Consider the following 26,956-nt stretch of genomic DNA (forward strand, 5'->3'; position numbering starts at 1 on the left):
CACGTGGGACCAGACGTAACAACGGTTCCAGCCAAAGGGACCCGACCTTGCTCATCAGGGCTATGCTTACGAGCAGTCCGCCTCGCTCGCACATTGATAAGCTCCTCCAACCTGCCACTCTTGAAACACAGCCTTGATTGCACACCCTCTTCACCCAAAGACGTCTCTTGTGCTATGTATATCCCCCCAACAAGCCCTCGTTTGCGGCAAACGACATGGAAACCACCCTGCTACGCCGCCGCTCCCGCCGCCGCTCCCGCCGCCTGCTGTTCGCGTGCTTGTCCGTTTTGGCTCTGGATATCTAAATGGAAGGAACGTATGATAGAGTCTGTGTCGTCAATGGCTAGGGGGCGGATGTCGGCCATTCGCTTAATCTTTTGCGTTCTGTGGTGCCTTGGTTAGAACCCGGCAACTTGACATCACGCCGCGAGGCCGGGGTCAACGTACACCTGCTTCACCTGGTCGTCCGTCATGGACAGACCAAGCTGTTCGACGCGGCTCTTGATAGCGTTCCATCCAGTCAGTCTGGAAGCAAAGTGAACGTATCGGCTCATGCCGAAATCAGCGGGGTTGATGATCTCGTAGGTGCTGGGCATGTTGAGAATGGCCTTGGCGTGAATGCCGCTCTTGTGAGTAAAGGCACAGAAACCGGTAATCGGGTTGTTGAAGGGCACGTTGATCTGAACCGCCTCGGCAACGAGGTCCTCAATCTCCTTGAGCTTGTGGAGCTTGTATCGGGACGTGACGTAGTCGTGGCTGCCGACAATCATGCGAGCAAGAAGACCACCAAGGGGCTGCTCGTCAAGCATTAGCAAATAGCAAACCGTCGGATGAAGAACGTGTAAAATGCGGCTGTACCGTAATCCCGTTCCGCTCGCCGATGCCCAACACCGAAGTGTCGATATCTGCAATCAGCACGTTAGCAATAACAACCTCGTCGATACCAGCCGTCGTTGGTTGAAACAAAACTTACGGGTAGCACCAGCCTCAAGTGCGGCATACGCGTTTGCAATTGCGCAGCCAGTGTCGTTATGCTTTCAATACGTCAGGTTACGAATCGCTTCAAGCCAAGATACGTATGCAATGGATAACTTACGAAATGCGTCTCAATGTCGCAGGATACGACACCTAGGGAATGCGTGTTAAGTCAAAGATGGAGCTGCCAATGTCCTCGTTTCGCCCAGCGGCATTTGCGTCTGCCGTTCATCCCATCACTTTGGAGAGAGAGAATAAGCGGGCGGGCACCAACCTCTCAGAGTGCGAACAAGGTCGTAAACCTGTCGTGGGTTGGCGCATCCGACAGTGTCGGCAACACCAACACGGTGTACGCCGACAGCGTCGACGGCCTTGTACAAGGAAAGAAGGTCGACTAGATCGGATCGGAAAGAGTCTTCTGAGGAGAATCTGACTTCGCAACCTTGGCTATCGCAAGTTTTAATACGAAGAGCTCACATGACGGGACGGGCAGCTTCAAGAGCAACGACGAACCTCTTGATATACTCAATAACCTCAATGGCGGTCTTGGTGATGGAGGCCATGTCCTTGCCGTGAGAGTGTTCTCGAAGGTGCTTGGAGGTGCCAATCACGACATCAACGCCGTCTACACCGGTCTCGACAGCTACCCTGGCGTCTTCCATCTGCGAAAGATTGCGTAAGCGGAAGCTTTCATCGTATTCTGCTCGCAAAGACCAAGGAGGTAGGCTTACCGTGCATCGGACATCTTTCCCTTGCTTGTTAGTAACAGCCTCATGGCTCTGTAGACCCTTGAAACAACATGGGATATCGACAACTCACGCGTCAAAATTTTGGCCTTTAGACCGAGCTTGCAGATGGCTTCGCAATCTCTCCGTGACTGAGGTGACGCGAGCGGCGACGTGACCTCGATGTACTCTACACCCATGTCTGAAAGGGCGGTGGCGCTAACACGACGAGGACAGTTTAGCAATGTTTTTACGGCAGGTGAGTAGTTACTGAAGCAAAGACTGGCGCAGCATACATCTTGATCTTTGTCTCTGGGGCAGCAGGACGCTGTTAGTCACGTTTACATGTTTGAGGTGGGCGCAAGGGTCGGGGGGTAATGGGGCAATTACCCGTGTCGAAAAAAGCATTGGCGAATTGTTCGCCTTCTCTTAAGGTACTCTCGATGATTTGGAAGTTGTCCGTGTTTGAGAGGAAGTCACCAACTGATTGATAAGGCGAGTCGGCATGGTGTGGGCGCTTTCTGGGGGGCAGTTTTTTGGCGTTCAGTCCGTTCAGTCCGTTCAGGCCACTCTGAGAAACATGGCCATTATCGCCATTTCCCCCGTTGCCTTGAATGTCGGCGGCCATCTTGATGATGGTTTGGTTGTAGTCTTGTGGAGTTGGTGCGCAGTGGAGAGTTGGAATGAAGGAAAAGGCACTGTTGTAATAATACGATGCTTGGAAGAGGGAGGATACGGATCTTTTACAGCCAAGGTCGACGAATGCAGTCAGTGGCAGAGGCCGAGAACGCAATGCTTTTTAATAGCTTTTTTTCTTCTCCTTCTTCTTCATTTTTTTTTTATTTTTTTTTGCTGCCAGCAGCGTCGGCTTATGGACAAGTAGAGTCGCTCAGCTTATTCGATCGGATTTCCTTTCAGCCTAAAAGTGGCTCCGTCTGCGGCATTTGCTAGAGTTTCAGTGATCCAATCGTGCTCGTCAGCCTTCTCATCAGTAGGTGGTCAACATGGGTGCGGACTACCGGACGATAATGGCTCTCATTTGACGCCATCTGTGACGCCGGCGGTCCCATTTGGTTCAAATCAAGCTTGTAGTGGTGTTTGGGACGTGGCCGGTCAGGAGCATCAAATCACGCCTCTTTAGCCGTCGTCCAGGAGAACAAAGCCCTGCCTCCATATCACTGCATATGAGACGGACTGACTAATATGAGCAATTATCAGAACCGAGGAACTCCACGACCGAGAAGGGGGCGAGACAGTCAAAGGAAACCGAAAATGAAGAATGAAGGCGGCTACAGTGGCTCACAAGGCCAAGAGATTACCAAAGTAAAATGGTTGAGTTGAGTGGTGGTGTCACTTGACAAGCAGCATGTCATCCGGATTCCATCAGAGCGTGCGTGCCCACTGGCGTTTGCCAGGAGCATTGGATGAAAAACCCTGCCGACCAAGGGGGAAAAGAAAAAAATAATAATAAAAAAACAGACAAGGGAGAGGATCGAGGAGTTGTCGGCAACACACTGGAGGCTCGTATTGAAAAGTCTGGCCCCTGGACGACGTGCATTTGCCAAGGTCCAAGGACGTCTGTTGGTTACGAACTTGGGTCCGCCGATTGACACCATATTTGGGCAACTGCCCCGCTCAGCGACAAGGCAGCACCTGCCGTGGCAAGCACGTTGACGCGTCTGGTAGCAGCTTGCAAACGTGGATTGGCTCACGCAATGCGGGTTTTCCCCACAGGAAACTTCCAGACAACTGCCAGACAGATGCCAGGAAACTATTCATCCGGCTCTGGGGGGCGGGGGGGGCATGGTCTGCTCCATGCTTTTCGAGGTATATGCTGTCAATGCTGTCTTACGACTGCCAAGCAAAAACTAACACCGGGGAGACGGGAACCAACGCAGCAACATGATCATGATGCACTGATTCGACTTTTGGTACCTGCCTGGTGTGAGGTTTGAAGTTGATTCCAACTTTCAACTTCCAACTTGGCAATCGCATACCTACCTCCTAGGTTCCTTTTCTGCTAAGAGGTATGTAGCTACAAGGCAAGTAACTGGAGCTTGCGCTGCGAATTGAATTGTGTGCTCTGCCACTACTTGCCCTTGCGCCGGGCTGATTAATAATTCGACACGCGGATGTGGATGCGGATGCGGATGCGGACGCGGATGCGGAGTCTAGCAGCAACGCCGAGCCTTGATTGGCCGACCCTAGGGCGGAAGCTTTTTCTTCATCCTCGAGCTGAGCCAATCCCACGTCCTATTCTGACAGGGCTGCTAGATGTCGTCAGTATCATCATATCTTGTGACTAACCGGATTTACACTTCGGTTGGCCCCGGCATTCACCTCATTTGCTCCGACGCCAAGCCACCATCAGCCCTTGCCGAGCCGCATCGCATCCCATCGCATCCCATCGCATCCCATATGCATCCCATATGCATCCCATCGCGTGAAAGAGGCAGGAAAACAGGAAAGCCCATTAGAAAGACGGGGGAAATCAACCCGTCCATTTCCCACGGGAATTTAGTGGCAGGTTCCTCGCCCTGGCCGGCGCTCCTCGCTCCCGCATTTCAAGCCCAAGTTGTTGTCGGGACAGGAGGCTCACACTTATGCCCTGGTCGGTCCTGGTCCTGGTCCTGGTCCTGGTCCTGGTCCTGGTCCTGTCTTTGAAGGCAGGCAAGGCGGGCACTTCCTGCGGACCCGATGCGACCGTTCTCAAGCGACTGAATGAACAGGTTTGTTCTCAGCAATTCCGGGGTCCCTTGCGCCGGGTCTTGCATAAACGAACCCAGGCTGAACGCGCGTCCTTTCCAAATCGCCTTGATGCCACCAGTCGGTCCCTATCCGGCCGGCATCAAGGTACGGAGCACGCTGGCTCATTCGTCAGCTTGCCATCATCCACCCGAGGCACCATGACCAAAAGCATGAGTTGCGTTTTGTCATTGCCTGAAAAATCTTGCCCATGGATATGGATCCTTTCGGTAGTCGGCCACCTTCACATTCAAGCCAATCATATCATGCATGTCCTTCGCCTCTGGACGTGCAGTGCAGACCTCTCTGGAATTTCCATCTCTCCCATGGGCAAACGGATAGATATTGATATTCGATGCCCCAGACACCCTGGAGCAGTTACACAAGACACGCGTCAATAATTATGCACAAGCCTGCAAAGCAATCTAGGGTCCAATAAAAGGCAACCTTGTGCCCGGAATTTGTCATCAATAGATGCGTGGGCCAATATGCAAAGCGTCAGACGGCTGGCTTTTGCCGTCACCGCGGCCTCGTGCGTTCCACAATCGCAACGACAACGCCACCTAATTAATATATTCCTGGCGGAAAAGCAAAAGAATCCAAGCCGGGGAGTTATGCTGTGCCACGTACTCCGTACATACTATACTGGTTGCTTATGCCGAAGACCGCGTCTGACATATACTGCGATAGTCCATGCTTGGCGGTGGAACGAACTGGAAAATGGGTGCGCTGGAAGGAATCGAAAGCGGGTGACGAGGCTACTCGTTCGCCTGCATGACTGGAAAACAGAGTGTAAGCGTTGCGTTTGATGCGCTGCCTTTGCTCAGTCATGGTTCAAGTGCCTATACAGAACTAATATTGCTGGCACGCATAGCTTGGAATGCATACATAGCACAGGGTGACTTTTAAGGCGCTGACTTGATTTCGGGAACTCGAACTGGTCCGTGCCGTACTGGCAAAAAACCCCCCTTGAGGGCATCGGAACCCAGATTCGAGATTCCGGTTGATCCATGCTTCGTTTAACCCGTTCCAGCGCCATAGAAAGGCTGTCTGGCTGCTCTGACATGGTCGATCGATAGCACCGACTCGGATTAAATGAAACATCGACTTCAGAAAACCAGGCAGCTCCTTCGAGGCAACGACTTGTGCATTTGCGTGCCTTGATCCAAGCAGAAGCAAGCATCATGCTTGCAAACTCTTGGGATATGTCCCGATGCACCCCTACTGCATTAAACAAGCCGTCATGTTGGGAAGGGTTCGTGGGGAAAGAGGGAATGAGAAAACGAGAAAACGAGAAAACGAGAAAACGAGAAAACGCAGTCGTTTGCAAGTAGCGCCGTCTTGGACCTACAAGGTGCCCAGGAATATGACCCTGCTCAGGCCCCTACCCCCCCTAAAATGTACGCAGGTTAGCAAGCGACAATGCCGAATATACAAGAATGGCATGATTCTGGCAGGAACACTTCTGCCAACGCTTTGTCTTGCACGCTTCACCTAGCGTGCACACCGACCCTGCATTCGGAAAGCAACACGCCATCACGGTTGCGGTGACTTGCAACGACAGCCTGTGCGCTGGTTCGATTCAAAGGACCCAGCTCCGACATCACCCTTTCCATGGATACAGGCGTTTTCTTGTCGTTGCATGGCGAACGTTGCGATCTGGTCAACACGGCATGCCGTGCACCAAGGTACACGATATCGATACAGGACCTTGAGCGGCCGAAAGGGTTACGGAGCTCTTTGGATCCGGGTTATGCTCATTCTTGGTTTTCCCAATTGATGCTCGGGTATTTTTTTTCATAAAGGTCGGGAAACCATTGATCGTTTGTGAACACCTTCAGGCCTGTTTGTTGGCCAGGACAGCTTCTCCAAGACTCCAAAGAGCCTTTTGAGAATAACTGCGAGTTTGGAACCGTGGTTTCTCAGCACATCTCGTGTCCCAGTGGCGTGTCCCGTCTCGAAATGGGACTTGAGAGATTTTCTCTTCGTAGCCGTCGGGACTTTCAAGCAAATCTTTGCCATGTTTGGGGTTGTGCCCGTTGTCCAACCCAGCCCACTGCCACATGTGCCCATCACGTCTGAAGAGAGGAAATGAGAGGAAACGCGGCTCCCCTGTTGAACAGACTCTTGAGGTATCCCCGATGCCTGAAAGACACGGGGAAGGAAAGCAATAGCAGGAATCCCAACATGAGGGCGGCGCTTCAGTCCCGACTGACTGTTAAGGCGCAGAGTCTACGTCGGGCGAAGCTCTTTTTTTTTTTTTTTCGGTAGAAAAAAACGAGAAGAAACCAAACTATCTGCTCATCTCGAATTTCTCTCCAAGTTGATATCGTCAAGTCGATTTTGTTCTGCGATGGAAAGAAAAAGCCGCGATGTTGTACCTGTTGATTGCTTGGTCGTTGGCAATACTCGAACCCGGCAGAAGCTGTTCTGGCAACGTCCCTGCGACTCTGCAGTCTCTGAACCAACGGTTTACCCGACGAGGCTTCGCACAAGACCGAATCCTCGGGTCAAGTGGAATCATCAGCACCCCATACGGTGGCCCCGTGGATTCATGCATGTTCACCGCGCCGTGGAGCACTTCATCCAGCTACCCGAGGATGACTGTGAAAAGATTCAGCCTTGACTTTGACACGGCGCAGAATGCTGCTCCGGGTAAGCGTGCAAGTCGATGTTCCAAGACGCGTGGGCTTCCCACCACTTGTCGAAACCGACCGTGTCTTGTCAATGACGGCCATTATGGGAGTTGCAGCGTCAGATCAAGGAGACTGGAGCGCTCGTGGTAATGAACGATTGTGATGGCTTGGAACCTGTCCGGCGCGTGGATTTTCTTCAGCTGGCGAAACGGACCAAAGGGAATAGAGGCTGGTTTTTTTCTTTCCTTTCTTGTTGAGTCTATTCGAAAGGGCCGTGACGCCAGTACAAGAAATGATTCGAGACGCCCTTGCGACCCGTCCCCTACGCGAGGTACTTTTGGTCGGTCATTTGAAACAGATGCTATCAGGATCCGTAGGGCGTCAGGGGGCAACCAGGGTTTATATCCGCAACCCGGATCTTTTCAGACGTATGCGTCATTTGTTCCAGCTAAGGCTAGGTGATTTAAGTAGCTTTTAGAAGAGACAATGTTGAAAGTAATGGTCATGATGGCCAATCGATGTGCCATACTATCCAGTCTTTTTTTATACTCGAATCAGACAGGGGCACCCGAGACTACCACCATGACATGTAGCAGTAGTAATCTGGGGAGTCGGGACGTCTGAGCCAGGTTCTTGGCTGCCAGGTTTCATCCTCGAGGCTCAAGTGAAAGTATGGGTGACATGTGGGCACCCAAGGGGTATCCCTCTTTACACCTTATGTAAGGCTCGGCACAGAGACAGTCTCGGCGTGCGAATGCAACACTTGGTAGTATCGGTGTCGTCATATGACGGTGCGAAGCACTGGCAAGGGCACGAGGACCAAAGCTCGGCGACGCCAATTTCCATGCTCAAAACACCACGCCCAGTCACCAACCGAAGCACGGACGCGGTTGAGCATTCGATGACTTCTTGAATCAAGTTCGGGACGGGCTCTAGGCAACTCAAAAAAAAAAAATGGTGGTGGGCCGTGGACGGGACGGGAGGCAAAGCGCACCGGCAGGCAGAGCGTCTGGTGAAAGTTGGCAGAGACTCAAGCCAGGTCAAGACGGTCCGCGCAGGTGATGTCTCGTCGCAAGCGAGGCTGTCTCGGTGCTGCCATCCAGCGCAAGGGCAGGGACCAGTTGGCGTTGCTGGACGCTGTTGAGCTGCCCTGGGGCAGGGGGCACGGCAGTCGAGATGGACGGAGCAGGGCGAGTTGACGCCTATCACGGATCAAGGCAAACTGCGTCGCATTCCACGGCCTGGATGTGACGGTCGCATGCAGATGCAGCGTGCCGGTCCAGGGGGGGGATGCAGTGCCTGGTTAACGCGTGCGACGACGGGATGTCTTGCATGAAGTCTAAAACAAAGCCAACGCGGCCGGCTGCATAAAGGAAGTCTGTTGTTGCGTGTTCGAATCTAGATTGCTGTAACCTGACCACGGGCCGTTGGGACGACATGTCTGATTTGGTGTCGACTCCTTTCATCTCTTGTTGCACACTGCACACTGCACAGTGCCGATTCTGATTCGGAGCACAAGCACAAGCACAGGCTCAGCAGGCGCAAGCCAAGCGCAGTCGGTCGGTCGGACCATGGCATGGCATGGCATGATGCTGGTCGGATGTTTGCTCGTCAAGTTCCGGCAAGGAGGGGAGGCGTTGTGGCGCCCTTGGGCTGCAAAGCCCCCGCCCCAACCAGACATATGCTTCCGTGGCAAGCTGTAGCCGCCTTGGCAGCTGTAGCAGCTGACTGGCAGCAGCAGCTGGAGCGGCTGTAGCAACTGTACCAGCCGTAGGAAGCCGGGGTGGACGTTGGGTACCCAAGGTATTGGGCTGTTGCTGAACTTTTCCATGTAACCAGACGTGTTGATGCGACCAGACAGGCTCCGACCGGTGTCACCGAACACGACAAGTCCTTTGGAACATGCATCGAACACCCCATTTTGCCCTTTAGTATTGCTTGAGGCCATGACTTTCTTCGGCAGCACGGCAAACCGCTCGATGAAAGAAGTCGGCACAACACTGACTGGTCCATCCGGCAAATCGCCTGACTCGACTGGACCCCACAGCGTGGTGCACTCTGGTGTGTCCCCCCAAAAAAAAAAAAAAATAGAAATACAAAGGAAAATGACTTGATTCTGCTTAACGGCACCGAGTCTTGTGGGAACCAAGTGCCCCTGAGCTAATAAAGCCCGTGCCCCATTGGGGCTCGATTAAGCAGGCAGGCACACGCCACCGGCGGGCGCCCACACAAAAGGAAGGAGCTAATCACGTGTGGTAAGCCCTCCCGCTTCCCGGAGCTGTTCCCGTTTTGCCATGAGGAGTTGGCTAGAGTGACAAGTGGCAGGCGCGGACTTGCTTGGCAAAGTGCGCAAGTACCTACCTTAGGTACCTAACCTAGTTGACCTGCCTACCCTGCTTGGTAGGGGTTATTTACAGAGTGCGCAGGCCTGGTAAAGCGTGCCAAGTGACCCCAAGTCGCCGGCCGTCGTGATCGCTGCCAGCTAGCAGCTGCTAGCTAAGGCAGGTAGGTACCTGTGCTCGCCTGTCAGACCCCTCATTACGGTAGAACTGTGGGGATCCGTCACAGCTGCTACCCTCAGGGCTCCATCACATCACATGCATGGTGCTAGAACCAGGGCCAGAATTTGCTGGAGCCAGGCACGGCTCGCAGAGTCTGTCTGGGTGTTCCACGGCACTTGGCTGGTCTCAGATATCCACGGGTGACAAATGCAGTACAACGGCAAGGCATCGGAAGAAACATCTTGTTTTTACGTCACGTTGCATCTGGACTCTGCAGAACCTGTACCTACCAAAGCGTTGGAATGCCAGTGGTTCGCTGGCTTTATCGTTGGAGTTGCGCATGATTTCAAAGTTCCAGACGCACCTCGTAGCGTGGGGCGTGGGGCGTGGGCGTGTGCGTGGGCGTGGGCATAGGCACGGGCATGGGCATGGGCGTGAGCATGGGCATGGGCATGGGCATGGGCATGGGCATGAATGGGAATGGATGGGAATGGATGGGCAAGGATGGGCGATGGGCATGGGCGGGATGCATCCTGAGCCTTCCTCCTGCTGCCCCCGAACGTGTCGGCCCGTTCGCTTTATGTACTTGCACCTCCGGACAGCTGGACTGCCAGACTCTTGATCTTCTGTGCTCAGAAGCGCACGAGGCCGGGAAACGCCGGGGAATAGGCAAATAATTCGCCGGAAAAAAATCCGAAAAGAAAAATACAGAAAGCAGCAGTCGACAGATTCCGGCCGGAACGAGTCGATGCGTCTTGCGACGTGGTGCAGAGTCCAGAGTCCAGACGGCGCAGAATCCATCCATGACCCGCCAAGCCTTCAGACGTTTGGTTCGGTTTTACGACCTTCGGCCCTTCCGCTCCTGCCGCCTCAACTCGCTTGCGCTTGCGCTTGCACTTGCCCTCGACTTTTTTAATTGCGCGCATTTTTCGCATAGCCCCTTCCTCGATCATGGACTTCTGACCTCAACTCGGGGTTTTCACCACTTCCGCCATGACGAACCCCTCGCTCGTTGCTTCGCCAGACGGAATAATAGCTGACGTTGGCCGGTCGCGCGACTTACAACCTGGCCGCCTGTTGCTCTTCGTCTCGCTGGCGTTGCTCGCCTTGTATATCAAGGCGTCGCGGCATGACGGACGGACCGACTGCCCTCTTTTGAACCCACCCAGGTGGTATGAGTGCAAAATCATAAAGCAGCTTCACTTCTTGTTCAACGGCATAGATGAGCTTGTCAAGGCCAGGCATCTGAGCAAAGGAAATCCCTTTCGACTCCTCACCAACTCACGCGAGATTGTTGTCCTACCGCCTTCGTATGCCCAAGTCCTCAGTACAGAAGACCGCTTGAGCTTTGCCAAGTATTTTGCCGATGTGCGTCATCTCCAGCTTGTCTGTGTATTGAGCTTTCAGTTAACGTTTCTTCTTCTTCTCTCTCTTCTCTTCTTCTCTCCTGCAGGAGTTTGACGGCGATGGCAAAACCCCAGGCCTGGAGCCCTATGCACTTATTGCTGATCCTTGCAAGAGAGTCTCCAAATTAGTCACGAAGCGACTGACTAGATCACTGAGTACGTGATAATGTGACACGTAAAATTGGAGAGACGGACATGCCGAAACAAAATGTGCAAAAGCTGACATGGCCTTGGCAAAGATGCTATTCCCATAAAAATGTCGGCTGAGGCTAGCTTCGCCGTCGAGCACAATTTAGGCAGCCGGTTTGGTAAGCCAATGCGTATAATTGCAAACCTCGTTGCGCAATTCCTGTCTTCATTTTTATCCTGACATGGGCTTCCAGACTGGCATGAAACAAGAGTTCACCCAATGCTCTCTGACGTGATTGCGCGCATGATATCCCGTCTCTTCTGGGACGGCGACGAGGTGTGCCGCAACCAAGGCTGGCTCAAGATCATGAAGGACTGGTCCGTCAATAGCGTTATTGCAGCGTTCATGATCAACATGGCGCCAAGGTTCCTGCGACCATGTATCCGTCGCTTCTCCAAGCGTGTTCACCAGGCTCGGGATGATTACCAAGCCGCGCGCGATTTCATTGAGCCGTTAATTGAGGCGCGGCGCGCGACCCGCCAAACGGCCCTTGCTTCGGGAGAGGCGTTGCCCTCCTTCAATGACATTGTCGATTGGATCGATTCCGAAAATGACGGCTTGGCCTGTGACCCTGTGGCTCTGCAAATGGTGTTGAATGTAGCTGCAGTGCACACCACGGCTGCACTGGTCACCAACACCTTGGTGTTCTTGGCAAGCGATCCCTCAACCTTGACACCTTTGCGAAAGGAACTGCAAGCAGAACTGCAATCCAACGGCTGCCAAGCAAGTGCTCTGAACAATCTCAAGCTTATGGATAGCGCTATAAAGGAGTGTTTGCGCTTGAAACCCCCAGGTGTTTGTAAGTCCAGCCATGACAGGGCCCTCGGGATCCGCACATGGCCTCTCTAACAAGACGCAAACTAGTCGGCATGCATCGAGCCGCTTTACAGGATCTACAGCTTCCCAACGGCATCAAGATCCACAAAGGCGATCGTGTGTTTGTGGATATTCCTCACATGCGGGATCCCAACGTCTACGAATCGCCCGACGCATATGACATGTATCGTTTTCTGCGGATGCGCTGGAGACCTGACCAAGCCAACAAAGCGCCCCTCGTCAACACGAGCCCCGACCACTTGGCATTCGGACACGGAGTCCAAGCCTGTCCCGGTCGATTCTTCGCGGCCGTGCTGAGTAAAGTAGTACTGTCCCATCTTTTGCTCAAGTACGACTGGCAACTAGCTCCCGAAAGCGACACGACGTCACTGGCAATTGGCCTGACAAGGCGCATCAACCCTAATCTCAAGCTGTTGTTTCGGCGTCGCGAAGAAGAGTTTGACTTGAAATGACGTCTTCTTACGCCTAGCCCTTGTTGTACGAATATTCAATACTTTTTTCCTTCCTTTTTTTTTTCTTTTTTTCTTCTTTTCTTCTCCCCCCCCCCCCCCCCCCCCCCCTTTTTTTTTTTTTTTCCCTTTCCTTTTTTACTAGCATTCCCGTCGTGACATATGCCTCGGGGGTTTATCATATTATTTTGTCATGATTAACATTTCTTTTTTCTCTGCGCACAAGCATGACTCTACCCGTTTCTTTGTATATGTTTCTCATGTAACCAAAGCTTCTCGCACAAATTTGTTTCATTTGCTCCTGTTGGGCAGCTACTGCGTTGTACGTTGGCCATTTCAAATTCCCATTGCATGTGGTTGGGTTCGGTGGGTGGCTTATCTCACTGGCAGCTCAACCTCGCATGATCTACTCGCCTTGATTGGGCCCTGGCTCGGTCCAGGTTTTGCCGCCCCTTGACTGAAAATTGCGTCTCTTTAGCCATGAATACGTGGTGGTTTCGTGGACCTTTGGGAACAAAGCCCCATCAGCTATCTATCTCTGCCAGCGCGGGCTGTCTCGGTGGCAAGTCGGGCCTGCTTCCGGTTTGGGGCTAGATGTGCTGTATTGACGGAAACAAATTGCTGCCCACTGCTGTCCCCGACTGTCTCACACAGGGATGCCTCCTTTTCTTGGGACTCTTAGATCATGCTCGGTGGGGGCGCTTCTCTGGGACCTTGACTCACTACCGGTTCAAGAAGGACGGTATGGATGCGTTGCTTTGAATGCAGCTTGACGCCAAAGCGCATGGACAACGTGGCTGTGTTGGAAACAAACCGTGGACAATAGAAAAGGGCCACATGACGGCTGTTTTCTGGAAAATAACTGCTCAAAATTGGTAATGCCCGCCCGCTTTGACTCATGTTTGCATGTTTTCCGGCCCTTTAGTATTTGCCATTGGTTAGTTCACAGTATCACCTGCCCCTTCTGCTCCTGATCTTTGTGATTGATTCAGGCCGCAAGATGCCTGGTGGCTGACGCAAGGAAGTCACTTGCAGGTCAGGTCAGGGCGTGGTTGGTGTTATACCAGACGCTTCCACCCTTTAGGCTGGGAGGTAGCACCAACCGACAAACCAACAGACAAACCACATACAGTTCTTGTGACACGGCGTGTGGGAAGTGGGAAGTTGAACACTCTAGGAGGAACCGTGCAGACCACGTGTTTAGGAAGCGGATGTCGAGACGATCCTCCTTTGGCTTTCCCAAGCGCAAGCTGGAAATCATGGCTGCATGTTGGGGGGGGGGGGGGGGGGGGGGGCCTAAGCAAGACATGGTTAAGGAAGTGAAGCATTGGCATTTACACCAACAGTTGTCCCGCAACGGGGACGCCACAGCTGCCGTCACTCCTTTGCTACGGTGAACGGGCGGTCTTTTTTTCCCCCTTTCCCTTGGGAGACACGCCAGAGGCAAGGGCTGATTGACCGACAACCTTTTCCCAACCACACGCATCCCTACGGACTCTGATAAAGCTGGATCCAACATCAGCGAGGGCTGGTTGTTGACCCGCTCCGGAGCTCCCAGACATGACTTGGAAGTCTTTGTTAGGACAGATCAGATGGTGCCCGGTTCGACAAGAGCGCCAGTCCAACTGCCTGGACAGGTTCGCGAGTTGCAGAGCTGAGGGCGTGGCCAAAGACCAAAGGACTCCTTTGGACAATGTTGCGGAAATCATCTGACTCGACCGTTTGACAACGCGACGGACGCTACTGCGTCGTGTTGCCGATGGGCCCAAGTCCGTCCACATGTGGCTTGGTCTGGGGAGAGGACGAACAGCGCTCATGTTTCGTTCGGGTCTCGACCCTCGTCTCCGAGGGGTGGTCCAGGACAAGGCCGCTTGATGATGCCTCGGTCAGCCCAGCTTGTCAGCCACGAAAGGCCGTTGGGCAGGGCAAGGCAAACCATGGGAGGAGATGCGCTTCGTTTTGCGCTCGCAGCAGCTGCCACGCAGCCGTCATGCATGCAACCCTTCGCCCGAGTCCGCGGACAACCCGTGCCTACCCAGCGGCCACCTCAGCTGCCGCGCCCTGCTCGCCCGCCCAACCGCCGACCGCATCCTTTTTCGCAGCCCGCGCCACGCCCCCTAAGCACACTTTGCTGCGCGCGCCCAGATTATCATCCTCCTTGTGCCCCGAGCCACGACACGGCCACGCACACCCGCACGATCGACCCGATTTTCCCCGGCCCCCGCTCCTCAGGGCTTGCCCTGCCCCCTAATGAGCAGACCCCAGGCGGTCGGGGCCGCCCGTCGACAGGAGGTTTTCGGCCTCGTGGCAGGTATGTGCGGTGCCGGACGCGGTGCCGGTCGCAGCGCGAGATGGCAAGGCCGTGGGGTTATGCGGCTCGGCAGCGGCCGGGCTGGTCTGGCTGGTGCATTGGGAATCGGATGGCCGGCGGTGTGGGCAGAAGGGACGGGGCGGCTGGACAAGGGGGTTTGCTTTCCGTGGGCGCGGTTCCAGCCGGTGAAGCGAGGCCGAGCAACGATGCCAGGCGAGACTTGTAGACGGGCGGGGTCTTGTTCTCGACGGACGGACGGAGGGGAAGGCGGATTGACATCGGGCCTTGCTGACTAACGCGCCGGCTGGGGGCACAACAGCGAAATCTGCCGAGGCACTGGGGCCAAATAGCCTCCAAAAAAAAAGAATTTAGAAAAAAACTAAAAAAAATCTCTCGAGCCTGGCTTGCGGTCGGTCCCTTGGGCCAGTTGACGTCAAGGGCTCTGCGGGCTTCCAGAACCCAGATTCTTATTTTCCCACGTCATGTCATAGGCCATGCTGGGGCAATCTGAATCCACCCACCACAACTTCACGCATAGCATAGGGATGGGGCTCGCGAGGAGCAACAACCTCCCAAGACGAGACAAGTCCCGCTTTGGAATTCCCTTGTTCCCGCTCTGATGCCACCGCGTCCCCCTTGGCAGACCAGTGCATAGACGCTCTCCTTGGTATCGCCATGATACCGGCCAAACCGCTCCCCTTCAAGGGCGGCTTCGCCTCCGCCGACGACTACGTCGCGTCTCTGCTCGACTTTGTCTACACAACCGACATGTTCCAGATCCTCTGCGGAGGCACCCACATTCTCGACTTCTTCACCTCGCAGCCGGGGCTCTTCCACACCGCGCTGCCTGCGGAATGGCACCCCTTCCTGCTGCAGTGCGACACCATGCGCCTCTTGGACATCCTCCTGCGGGACGACCTCGACAACCTCGACAACCTCGAGCTGGACGAGGGCCTGCCGCGCATGCCCGAGAGCCTGCGCCGCTACGTCCGGTCGATACGCGACCTCTCTCTCGGCAGGGACTTTGCCCCGTCGCGCGAGACGAGCCCGCCGGCCTTGTCGGCGACGCTTCGCGTGGGCATGAAGCCCAAGAAGATCCACGAGGTGACGCACTTTGCCGCCTATGTCGACCGCCTGTCCAGGGACGTCTGCGGCGAGCAAGTCACCCACTTTGTCGACTTTGGCAGCGGCCAGAACTACCTGGGGCGCACGCTGGCCAGCGAGCCGTACAACAGGCGCGTCGTCGCGGTCGAAGGGCGGGAAAACAACGTCGCGGCCGCGAGAGGGCTCGACGTCTCGTCCGGCCTGGCGTCCAAGCAAAAGGTCATGAGGAACAAGAAGCTGTGGAACAAGATTTTGCAGGCGGGCGGGCCGGACCCTCATGGGGACCCTGACGCGCTGGCCGACGCCCTGAAGCAGCTCGGCGGAGCCGACGGGTTCGACTTTAGACCGCGCGAGCAGCTGGGCTCGGACATTGCGGTCCAGGACGGCAAGGGATACGTGCAGTACATCTCCGGGAGGCTTGACAGCGGCGACCTGTCCGACGTGCTTGCCCGGGTCGACTCTGGCGGGTGCTGCAGGAGCCCGAAAGGAGACTCGCATCGTCCGGGGAAAAGGCCGAGGCTGACGATGATGGCCATGTCGATTCACTCCTGCGGCAACCTCTCCCACCACGCGATACGATCCCTCGTCCTCAATCCCGATATAAGGGCCGTTGCCGTCGTCGGCTGCTGCTACAACTTGATGACGGAGAAGCTCGGTCCTCCAAGCTACAGGCACGCCTATCTCCGGCCAACCCTCGACGCGCTCAACGGCCGCGTGGGCCGCGAATCCTCCAGGTTCGACCCCCAGGGCTTCCCCATGAGCCGCAGATTCACCACGTACGCAAACGACGGCATTCGCCTCAACGTCACGGCCAGGATGATGGCTTGCCAGGCACCCCGCAACTGGGGCCGCGTCGACAGCGAGGCCTTCTTCTCCCGCCACTTTTACCGCGCCGTTCTGCAAAAGATGTTTCTGGATCGCGGCGTCGTCAAGCAGATTCATCACCGCAAAACCCAGGAGGACTCGTCGTCGCCGTTGCCGTCGCCAGCAAACACCAAGGCCGACGGTACCCACGACGCGAAACCAGGGCCGTTTGACACGAGCACTCAACCCGTCACCATTGGCGGGCTCCGCAAGCCATGCTACGCCTCGCTGAGAGCCTACGTGAGGGGCTGCATAGAGAAGCTCACCACCAGCGCCGAATGCAGACAGTATGCGGACGTGATGAATGAAAAAATGGCGGGCATCACGGATGAGGAGATTGACGCGTACGAGGCCGAGTTCTTGCCGCGCAAGAAGGAACTGTCCGTGATTTGGAGCCTGATGGCGTGTAGTGCCATGGTCGTCGAGTCTCTCATCATCACGGACAGGTGGATGTTTTTGAAGGAGCAGCCCGAGGTGAAGGATGCGTGGGTAGAGACCGTCTTTGACTATGGCCAGAGCCCGAGGAACATGGTGGTTGTTGGGGTGAAGACGGAGGATAAGACACGCTAGTGCGGGTAATGATTCAACCTCCTTTGTGGACTGACGGTGATGAAGCCCGCGGTAGTAGTTAAAGGAACGATGCTTAGTAGTGGATGAAGCAAAGAATCCTTGAGCTCTCGCCTGCAGAGATGCAAGTGCCTACGAGTACGTAGTACCGGGATATCGGTTGATCAGATTCCTGGAATCCACCTAGTCCGTACCTGGTTGATGCTTGACGGGAATGTGCCGAATGAACGCACGGCAGATCGGTTGCGGCCGCGTGTCCTTGTTCCCGTCTTGGACATGCACAGCGAAGCGGCTTGGCGTGCCTTGGTTCATGATAACCCAAGTGCAGGGGAAGGCTTTGTCGAACGTTTGGCACGACAAAGCAAACGCTCATCGCTCATCTGCAGTTCGCTCGTGCTCAGTGTCTTTGTGCACATGACATGTACAAAGCCAGGGAGGCGTTGGGCGGGTTAGGTTATTGAACCGCGCTTCGTAGGAACCAGAACAAAGCGATTACCATGGTTGGCGCGGATTTCAGGTCCGAGGCCCCGTTAGCTACTGGCAGGCCTGGGCCTGACAAAGGGCCCTTGACATGCAAAATCGGTCCAGACCCATGCGGTAGCGTTCAACCCGGCGCATGTTGATAAGGTGCTCATCTCACAGGACATGGGCCCATCATGGCTTCCTTCTCGTATGTACTCGGTACAGTCGTGCGGGCGGGCAATGGCATGAACAGCAACCAAAGGCCAACCTTGCAAGGGTCTTTGCTTCACGCAACTGGGCACGCCCTGTCCTGACGCAGGCCAGGGGGCAAGATTCTGGCCCATTATCCACAGTTGCACAACGGGACGAACGGATGCATCGCCAACGCAATAGCCCCGGCCGCAGTGGATGGATGCCTTGGTACGGAGTATGCAAGCCTGTGCTGCGTGCCCAAAAGCCCACCGCAACATTCGAAAGCGGTAATCCTCGAATGAAAGGTTGCACGATTTGATGGCCGGCATGAACATGAGCCACTCATCAACACCAGAGATGGCAAGACCTGGCGAGCCCCTAAATCGAGCTTGTCAATTGGCATGTTCAAGTCAAGGGAGTTTAGTTTCAGCGTGGTCTGGGCTGAAAGAGCCATTGTTTTGTGGCGGCGTCACACAGGCTGGGGGGGGGGGGGGGGGGGGGGGGGGGGGCTGCTGAACACTGAACAGTGAAAAAGGATGTGCCTTTGTCTCATTGTCTGGTTGTCTGGCTGTTGCTGACATGGGGGGAGGGGGATGATGATGATGATGATGATGATGATGATGAAATTCCCGTTTCAATTGAACCTCGAGCGGTGCAGAAGAAATCTCTGCCGTTCGGACGCAGGACAAAATGTTGGCAGCACACATGCAGCGGACCTGGTGCAGCTGTCCTGGTTGTCGGTGGGCGTGGCGGTCCAACGTACGGAGTACCGTTCGCTGTCCACCAAGTGCACCAGCTGACGGAGCTGCCCCGGCAGTGGGACGGCATGCACGGACGATGAGGACGGGCGCTCCTTCCCGTCAAGTCGTCGATGGGCCAGCAGCACGAGTTTCTGTCGCCCCAACCAACCGTCCAACCGTCCAACCGTCTGGTCCGTCATTGGTCGTTGTCATTGCTGGGCTGTCGGGGGTCAGTGCTTGCGCTTTGCTTCCAAGTTGGCGGCGGCCTGGCCATGGCTTCTTGGGCTGTGGCCAGGGAGCATTCAATCTTTCTTTTCTTTTCATCGCCCCAGCCATCATGTCATGGTGGCCCAGCTCCTTGGCCCAGCTCCTGTTCAAAGCGCAAATCGGAGATTCAGCCTGATGATGTACAGAAAAGCCACTCCGGCAGTCCTGCAGTCCTGCAGTCCTGCAGGGGACGAGGGGGGTTCTCTCTGCAGCAGCAGCAGCAGCAGCCAGTGCGACGTCGCGACTCGCCCCCATTTCCAACATGGCAAGGCCCCCCCTCCCCCCCCCCCCCCCCCCTTTTGCCCACGCCGTCCCTCCCGCAAATGCAAACGGGTCGGGTCGCCCGCCTTGGTTGATGCATTGACGCGTCGTCGTCATTCTCCTCTCGTCGTCACTCAGCTGCCAAATTTGGTTTCTGGCTTCGCGGCACGCCACGTCGCTCTGCCAGGGCGGTTTCGTTGCCCCCGTATTCGGCACACCGTACACCGCACACCATACGCCGCACACCATACGCCGCACACCGTCCACCGTCCACCGGTACGCGCCACGAGGAAAGCGAGTGCCGTGCAACGCGGCTTGGTCCAAGATGGATGAATCACAGCGATCCCGACATTGCCGCGGGCAAACCAGGAGTTTGTTCAATTGGGCTGCCAAAGGCAACCGGGTTGCTGCTCGCCCTGAGCCCTGTTGGGATTTCTGGCCCCTGGCAGTGGGCGGGCGGGAACTCTAACGTTAGCGCCAGTCTTGGTTTCACCCAAAAGGCGACTGGAGCGATGGGATGGCAGACACGACACAGCAGACGAGACAAGACAGCCTGCCTTGTCCTTGGGAAAAGCCTGGCCCTCTATTTTGACGCCGACAACCGCGGATTGCGCATTGTGGTGAGCGCTATCTGAGTGCATACTTTTTGCCCCCCCCCCCCCCCCCCCCTCCGTCTCGCTTGCTCGGCCTTGGTCCTCTACATTGCCGCCTCTCTGCCTGGAGCGGCAGCTCTGGTTTCTCGACGCTCCGCAAATTCTTCATCCCCCATCATCTCCATTACCATCATCATCGTCATCCGTCATCGTCATCATTTTCATCATCCCCATCGCCGTCGCCGTCGCCGCGCCGTCGCCGCGCCGTCGTCATCCTCGTCGTTTCGTCTCCCTCGTCATCTAGCGCCTTTCCTGAGTCGACCTCCCCCGACCGCGCCTCGTTCATCCATCGGGGGCCACCTTCTTGTCTCCGAGTCTTGTTTCAATCCCGGAACGACCAGTGTATCCCCCCTCCCCCCCCCCACCACGGCGACGCATTGGTTGTCTACTGTCAGTTGTCCTCAGCAGCAGCTTCTCCCGCTGTCCAGGACGATCCAAGTCTATTACTAATCAGACGAGCTTTGCCCAGATGCAGCGGAACGCATCCCTTTACTGTAGCTGGATGGTGAAAAGACCTTGCCTGGCTTCTACTCTGGCATCATGAGTGCCCAAGTATCTTTCTTGGTAAGGCACGCCATCATCTACCCCACACACCACAACACACCACAACACACCACACAACACCACACAACACCACACATAACCGCTACGCATACCATGTACTCTTGTGTACGGAGTACTCCGTGCCTAGGTACCCAACTCAGCCGGAGTTGGTCCTTTATCGTCGCAATAACCCCCGCCACGTGCCGACCTGCCATGCCCATTGTACCCGGCGCTGCAAGGTCAACATGGAAACCACAATACCGACCCCCAAAATGACCCAGCAGCCGGTTATCAGGACTTTCTCTTCCCGCCCCCCTCCCCCCTCCTTCCTTCTCCTGGCGGCAACGGAGGCTGATTAGATGCTGCAGGATGGCACTTACACCTTGATCCACATCCCTCTCACGCTGTACACCTCGTTTCTGCAGCCCATCCTCCGTGTCCTCATCCCCCAGACGCAAAACCTGCACATTGGAAGGGAAGCTGCCGGTCATCCTGAGCACCTGCAAGGGCTCTCCACCGAGAACCAGCATGGCTTTCTCAACATTAGCGTCACACCTCTCGAGTGCTCCATTGTGTGCCACACGGCGTGGGCCAAAAACGTCTTTGAACCCGTCATCAGCTCGCTTCCGGCGCGAGAGGCCAGAACCGTGTCCGTCTTTACCGATTCGTACATGATACTGTCCGTCATCAGTGCCGGCTTCGACGCCGCCACTCGGGTGCTGGAGCTGACTTCTCCTCTCGCCCTGGCCGGGATCCCCATCTTCTTCATCACGACGTACTACTCCGACTTTGTGCTGGTGCCGACGGCCAAGCGGCAAAACGTCATTGACGCCCTGCGCGAGAGGGGCTTCGAGCTGTCCGAGAACCAGTCCAGCTTTGTGGCGTCCCGGAAGAACTCGACCAGTCTGCATTCCGCCTCCCCCCCCGGCACGCCGCTGCCGTCCAACAACGGCGAGCTCCAGTCGCGTACCTTTCACCTGCTCAAGACGCGCAAGGTGTCCCCGTACGTCGACGGCGGGCTGGAGCTGGTGCAGTGCTCGGGCAGGGAGATTTCCCAGCTCGCCGACGCCTACGGCCACCGATCGTCGGTGAGCCGCCATGCGTCCGTCGACAACCGCGACGCGTGGATCGAGAACGTCGACACCAAGCTCTACACCTCCATCATATCCGTGCTCGTGTCGCAGCCGCGGTTCCTGTCCATGACGCTGGTGCACGAGGATCCGCCGTCGCTGCTGCTCGACAAGAGCCTCCTGCCCATGTTTAGCGACTCGCTGGTCGGCGACACCGACACCATCCTCATCCCCATCTTCCTCGACCTGGTCAATCTGCCGTCCGAGGTGACGGGCATCGTGTGCGGCGTGTCGGGCCGGCTGGTGGACGACATGAAGATGACGGCGACGTCGGAGCTCTCGTACGTGTCCACGGCGCGCGCCGGCGTCGTCATCCTGCCAGAGGAGCAGTCTACTCGTGCGCTGGGCATTTTGAAGCCGTTGCTGGAGACGGACTAGAAGAAGATGAAGGGAATGGGGGGGGTTTGCAACAGAACCCAATATCTGCTTCCACCCCTTTTTTTTTCTCTATATAGTCGCTTTTTTCCCTCCCATCTGGTCTTGCTCACTCTTTGCCCTACCGCGATTGTTTTGCGATGTTTTCCCAGCTAGGATGTCCCAGTACCAGTACAGTTCCAGTCCAGTGCAGTTCCAGTCCAGTATAGTTCCAGTCCAGTATAGTTCCAGTCCAATTCCAGTCCAGTTCCAGTCCAGTCCCTTCTCGTCCCCTCTCGTCCCCTCTCCCGTCGAAAACTCCCTTGTATCATGACCCTCTCCGTCTTTTTCCCAAAAGATGTACACCAGCCACTCACCCCTCCCCTCCCGCCACGCCCGCCCGCACAAACCCCTCCCTCGCCACGGCATTCATCACCGCAAACCTCCTCGGCCCCAGCTTCACGCCGCCATACCACCGCGTCACCACCACGACGGCCCCCCACACCCCCATCACCTGCATCAAGTGCAGCAGCCTTCCCCCGGCCGCCGCCTCCCCGTCGTCATCGCAGTCCTGGAACCGCGTCCCGGCGTCGCCCTTGATCCGCCACGCCGTCACGTTGTGCGTCGCCCCGCGAACCCTCCGATCCGACGCCAGCAGATGCCCGACGCTCCGGCGCGCCTCCTCCACCGACGCGACCCTCGCGACGCGCGCGACGAACCGCGAGCCCTTTTCGACCACGGCCTCGGACACGATCCACTCCGGCGCCGGGCCCGACGCCTCGTCTGCGTCTGCGTCGGCTGCGATCTCGGCCCCGGCTGCGTCCCCGGCTGCGTCCCCGGCTGCGGCGCCAGGCCCCCCCCCCCGCCGGGCGGCGAGCAGCTCCTCCACCGCGTCAAACACGCACACCTGGCCCGCGCGGAACACCCGCCCCAGCGCCTCCTCGAACAGCCTCAGGTCCCTGGCCCCGGCGCCGCGCACGCCCCCCGAGGAGCGGTGGGTGCCCAGCACCGCGGGCGGCGAGGCCGGATACGCCCCCGGGAACTGCAGCCTGAGCGACGACGCGTCGCCCGGCAGCCGGAGGATGTACGAGCCGTCGTCGCGGTCGGCGGGCTCGAGCGATCCGGGCCCGTAGATGGAGTTGACGGCCTCAATCTCGTCCACGAGGTCTTCCGACATGACCCGGGGCTGATTTTTTTTTTGATTTTTTTTAATACATGCGCAGTCGGAATATAATCTCCCGCGCGGGGGGGTTTTTTGGAAAAAAAAACTTCTTCTTTTTACCTTTACCGCCTCGTGTGCATGGCGCGCAATGTCGGCGGCGACCAAACGTCCGGCGTAACTTGTGAACGTGCTGATAAGTTTACGGGGGGGGCGGTTAGGGGCGGGGAAGACTGCATGTGAAGTTTATTTAGGTGGAGGCATCACATCACGGTGGGGATCGGGGATCTGACACGTACTCCGTACATTACGGAGTATTTACATGCCAGGTATGTAGGTACCTGAGTTTACAACATGACAATCAACGTGCGCGCGGTTTAACCACTGGCACAACAAGTCATGGCGAGTCTTGCCCATCATGAAATTTAATGCATTCGAGTCTACTGCACACATTGTTGATCATGCGCTACCGTGCGTGCCCCTGCTGCTTCGGCCTCTCTGTTCTTCAAGTGCCACAATCCCTCCCCTTCTCTCGTTCAACCTGGTACAATTTTTTTCAGCCCAGAGCGTCTCTCTACTCATCAATCACGGACGCAAACCTGTCCGTCATTTCCTGTTGAATAGCCTCATACTGCAGACGCACCCATGTTAGCACTCAGCCACGTAAAAAGGGGGGACGGCAGACGCAGAGGGAGAGTCTTTCTTCTTTCACCCGACCCCAGTGACAAGACAGTACGCACCTTCTTGGAAACCTTGTCCTGCCCATCGTCTGGAAGCTCAAACTTGAGCTGTCTCAGCTTGGCTTGCAGGTCGCTGGTAGCCTCGCGGACCTTGGCCCAGCTTTGGCCCTGGGCAATCGCCTTTTGTGCTTCGTCGTGGAATCCAACCATGAGCTTCATCATCCATTCCGTCTTCCAAATGGGGCAAAACTGGTCGTAGTCCGAGTAGCCGTTTTGTTGGAGAAAGTCTTCCTTGATCAGCGCGGCGAGGTCGAGCGTGATCTTGTCCGGGTCAGACAGGGCACTTTTGCCCACCAGTTGCACCACCTGGTCGAGTTCTTCCGAGTCGGAAATGAGCTGCTTGATGCGGTCTCGGAGACGGGGGAACTCGGGATAGTCTTTTTCGTAAAACTTGTCGAGAACGCCAGTGTACTTGCTGTACGATACAGAGGTGTTGATGGAGGGAAAGTGCTTCCGCTGAGCAAGCTTCTTGTCTAGACCCCAAAAGACTTGCACGATACCCAGAGTCGACGTCGTGACGGGATCTGAGAAGTCGCCACCGGGAGGACTGACGGCGCCGACGATGCTGACACTGCCCTTGCGCTCAGGTGAGCCCAGCGCCTGCACTCTTCCAGCGCGTTCGTAAAACGAGGCGAGCTTGGAACTCAGGTAGGCAGGGAAGCCTTGATCGGCAGGCATTTCGCCCAAGCGACCAGAGAGTTCTCGCAAAGCCTCGGCCCACCGCGAGGAAGAATCCGCCATCATGGCCACATCCAGGCCCTGGTCGCGGAAGTACTCGGCAACCGTGATACCCGTGTAGATTGAAGCCTCTCTGGCAGCCACGGGCATGTTGGATGTGTTTGCAATTAGTGTCGTTCGCTTCATGATGGGCTCCTTGCGACCATCGACTTCGATGGACAGTTGGGGAAAGTCCTTCAAAACTTCGGCCATTTCGTTTCCTCGCTCGCCGCATCCAACGTAGACAATCACGTCGCTGTTGGAGAACTTGGACACGGACTGACTGATGACGGTCTTGCCGCAGCCAAAAGCACCGGGAATGGCGACGGTACCGCCCTGAACGCTGGGGAACAGGGCGTCCAAGACCCGCTGGCCAACCAAGAAGGGCTGGTCGGCGGCCAGCTTCTCGGTCGACGGACGGGGGACTCGGACAGGCCACGATTGCATCATCGGATAGTCGGTCCTTTGGCCGTCGAACTCGACCTCGAGAAGATTTTCGGCAACGGTATATTCGCCTTTGGGGGCAATCTTGGTGATGATGCCACGGGCACGAGGAGGAAGCAAGATTCGATGAGTGGAGATGAAGGAGTTTTCAAAGACTGTTCCCCAGACATCACCACCCGAGATATGGTCGCCAACCTTTTTGGTAGGAGTGAATTCCCACTTCTTCTTTCGGTCGAGAGCGGGGACGGAAATGCCTCGAGGAATGTAGATGGTCTGCGAAACTTTGGAGATTTCCTCCAGGGGACGTTGAATGCCGTCGTAGATTCCGTTCAGGAGGCCGGGGCCAAGTTCGACGGAGAGGGGCTTTCGGGTCCGTTCCACAGGGTCACCGATCTGAACTCCAGCTGTTGGTGCGCTATTAGACGCTTGTCTTGCTCGGAGCAATGTCCAGCACTCTTTTCTTCGAATCGAGCCTTACCAGTTTCTTCGTACACCTGAATTGTCGCTTGGTCGCCGTTGATTCGGATAACTTCACCGGCCAGGCTATCATGTCCAACTCTGACCTGTACGGAGGACGTCCATGTCAGTCAGAGCAAAGGGGGGGAGAGGGGGGGGGGGACAATCGAGTGCAGAGGCCCCTCATGGGTGCCAACTTACGAGTTCGTACATGGCAATTCCAATCAACCCCTCGGCCACAATAACGGGACTGAAGAAACTGTTAGCACGGACGTTGTGATGGTTGGCAAGGCGAAAATGCTAAGCCGAACCCGGAGATGGAGAAAATCTTGCCTGAGCCAGAACAGTTAGCGTTTATTTCCAACGTTGACGGGTCTTGCGAGCCATTTTGCTCCTTTTGCAGTAGGAGAGAGGAGGGAAAGAGGTCTTACCACGATGAGCGCCATCATCGTTGGCGTCACTGGTTTTCTATTGTAAACAAGAGGGTCAGCATTCAATCATGGCAGAGTGGGGCATATTTCCGGCGATGAGTATCCGGCGAAATCAAGGCGCGGCTCCGTCGACGACAGGCGGAGGGCAAGGTGCACATACAGACGGCATCTTGGGCGCAGGGAAGGCAGGTATCGACTCTGGCACTCGACGGGTGCAAGAAGAGCGGTGGCGAGGAGATGACGAAGGCTGCGGAGACGTCGAAAGCTGCGGATACGACGTTGAGGCAGAAGGTGGTGAGTTGAGCAGAGACAGAGCTGGGACCGTTGCTACTGCGTCGAAAATGATTGGACAATATGCGGAACGTGGAGACGATGATGCGGTGGGGACGGGAGTCGACGCAGGAGGGCAGGCAGAGGCAGGCGCTGCGGTTGGAGCTGCAGTGGGGAACGCAGAGCTCCTTGGAGACGACGACGACGACGACGAGGGTGAATGTTGGCAGGAAGGAGCGACCTGCAGTTGCGGTTGCGGTTGCGGTTGCAGCTGCAGCGGCGGGTTTCCGCCGAAAAGGACAGCTGTCGTCGACCCGGGCGACGCCTCGGATGGAGTCGCAGACGCAGCGGCACCAGGTCCCGCGAACGAGCCAAGCCCTGGCGACGATGGCAATGGCAGCGCCGCGGGACAAGAGGACACGGCGTCGTCGCTTCCCGGAGCGGGTGACGACGAGCAGCTGCTCCTGCGGCGGATCAGGTCCAGCAGCGAAGGCCGGGCCTTGAGTCGCGGTCGGAGTCCCGGCTGCATCCACCGCGGTCGATGGCCTCGCCCCAGTCGCCCAAGGTTCAGCTCTGCTCTGCTCTTCTCTTAACCAACTGTCAGCTGGTTACAGATGCTGGCTGCCAGCATCGACTTGGGCCATGCTCCCCCCCCTGGGTTTTGTTTTGTTTCTGGGCTGCCCGAGCTACGTAGCGGCACCGACAGCCGGCCGAGCAGGGGCCAGTCCCTCAGCGAGCAGAGGCCGATGAACAAGGCCCGGCTGGGAACCAGGATGGATCCTAATCATCAAACGACACACGGTGGGAGAGGCAATCGAGCATGTAAG

The 26,956-nt window shown here is 56.4% G+C and overlaps 7 protein-coding genes across 7 annotated transcripts; 4 read left to right on the forward strand and 3 right to left on the reverse strand.

The window, feature by feature from the left end:
• Window positions 1-230: 230 nt before the first annotated feature.
• On the reverse strand, window positions 231-2,328 carry UV8b_06944 (uncharacterized protein; the record flags this gene model as incomplete). Its single annotated transcript, XM_043144441.1, has 11 exons — window positions 231-384; window positions 448-794; window positions 859-905; window positions 974-1,034; window positions 1,097-1,128; window positions 1,250-1,422; window positions 1,489-1,637; window positions 1,707-1,720; window positions 1,795-1,919; window positions 1,997-2,012; window positions 2,091-2,328. 11 exons carry the CDS (start codon window positions 2,326-2,328, stop codon window positions 231-233), a joined length of 1,356 nt encoding a protein of 451 aa, XP_043000376.1.
• Window positions 2,329-10,022: 7,694 nt separating this feature from the next.
• UV8b_06945 (uncharacterized protein) lies at window positions 10,023-10,259 on the forward strand (the record flags this gene model as incomplete). Its single annotated transcript, XM_043144442.1, has 1 exon — window positions 10,023-10,259. The coding sequence occupies one exon, from the start codon at window positions 10,023-10,025 to the stop codon at window positions 10,257-10,259; it is 237 nt and encodes a 78-aa protein (XP_043000377.1).
• A 316-nt stretch (window positions 10,260-10,575) lies between these two features.
• On the forward strand, window positions 10,576-12,467 carry UV8b_06946 (uncharacterized protein; the record flags this gene model as incomplete). Its single annotated transcript, XM_043144443.1, has 5 exons — window positions 10,576-10,950; window positions 11,036-11,144; window positions 11,228-11,296; window positions 11,372-11,977; window positions 12,043-12,467. 5 exons carry the CDS (start codon window positions 10,576-10,578, stop codon window positions 12,465-12,467), a joined length of 1,584 nt encoding a protein of 527 aa, XP_043000378.1.
• Window positions 12,468-15,450: 2,983 nt separating this feature from the next.
• On the forward strand, window positions 15,451-17,313 carry UV8b_06947 (uncharacterized protein; the record flags this gene model as incomplete). Its single annotated transcript, XM_043144444.1, has 1 exon — window positions 15,451-17,313. The coding sequence occupies one exon, from the start codon at window positions 15,451-15,453 to the stop codon at window positions 17,311-17,313; it is 1,863 nt and encodes a 620-aa protein (XP_043000379.1).
• Window positions 17,314-20,425: 3,112 nt separating this feature from the next.
• On the forward strand, window positions 20,426-21,936 carry UV8b_06948 (uncharacterized protein; the record flags this gene model as incomplete). Its single annotated transcript, XM_043144445.1, has 2 exons — window positions 20,426-20,449; window positions 20,797-21,936. The coding sequence occupies 2 exons, from the start codon at window positions 20,426-20,428 to the stop codon at window positions 21,934-21,936; spliced, it is 1,164 nt and encodes a 387-aa protein (XP_043000380.1).
• A 349-nt stretch (window positions 21,937-22,285) lies between these two features.
• On the reverse strand, window positions 22,286-23,089 carry UV8b_06949 (uncharacterized protein; the record flags this gene model as incomplete). Its single annotated transcript, XM_043144446.1, has 1 exon — window positions 22,286-23,089. One exon carries the CDS (start codon window positions 23,087-23,089, stop codon window positions 22,286-22,288), a length of 804 nt encoding a protein of 267 aa, XP_043000381.1.
• Window positions 23,090-23,645: 556 nt separating this feature from the next.
• UV8b_06950 (uncharacterized protein) lies at window positions 23,646-26,028 on the reverse strand (the record flags this gene model as incomplete). The annotated part of the gene is made up of 7 exons (XM_043144447.1): window positions 23,646-23,702; window positions 23,812-25,376; window positions 25,451-25,535; window positions 25,630-25,678; window positions 25,740-25,761; window positions 25,860-25,896; window positions 26,020-26,028. 7 exons carry the CDS (start codon window positions 26,026-26,028, stop codon window positions 23,646-23,648), a joined length of 1,824 nt encoding a protein of 607 aa, XP_043000382.1.
• Window positions 26,029-26,956: the final 928 nt, after the last annotated feature.

The sequence above is a fragment of the Ustilaginoidea virens genome, chromosome 5 (genome assembly GCF_000687475.1).
Source record: "Ustilaginoidea virens chromosome 5, complete sequence".
Lineage (NCBI taxonomy): Eukaryota > Fungi > Ascomycota > Sordariomycetes > Hypocreales > Clavicipitaceae > Ustilaginoidea > Ustilaginoidea virens.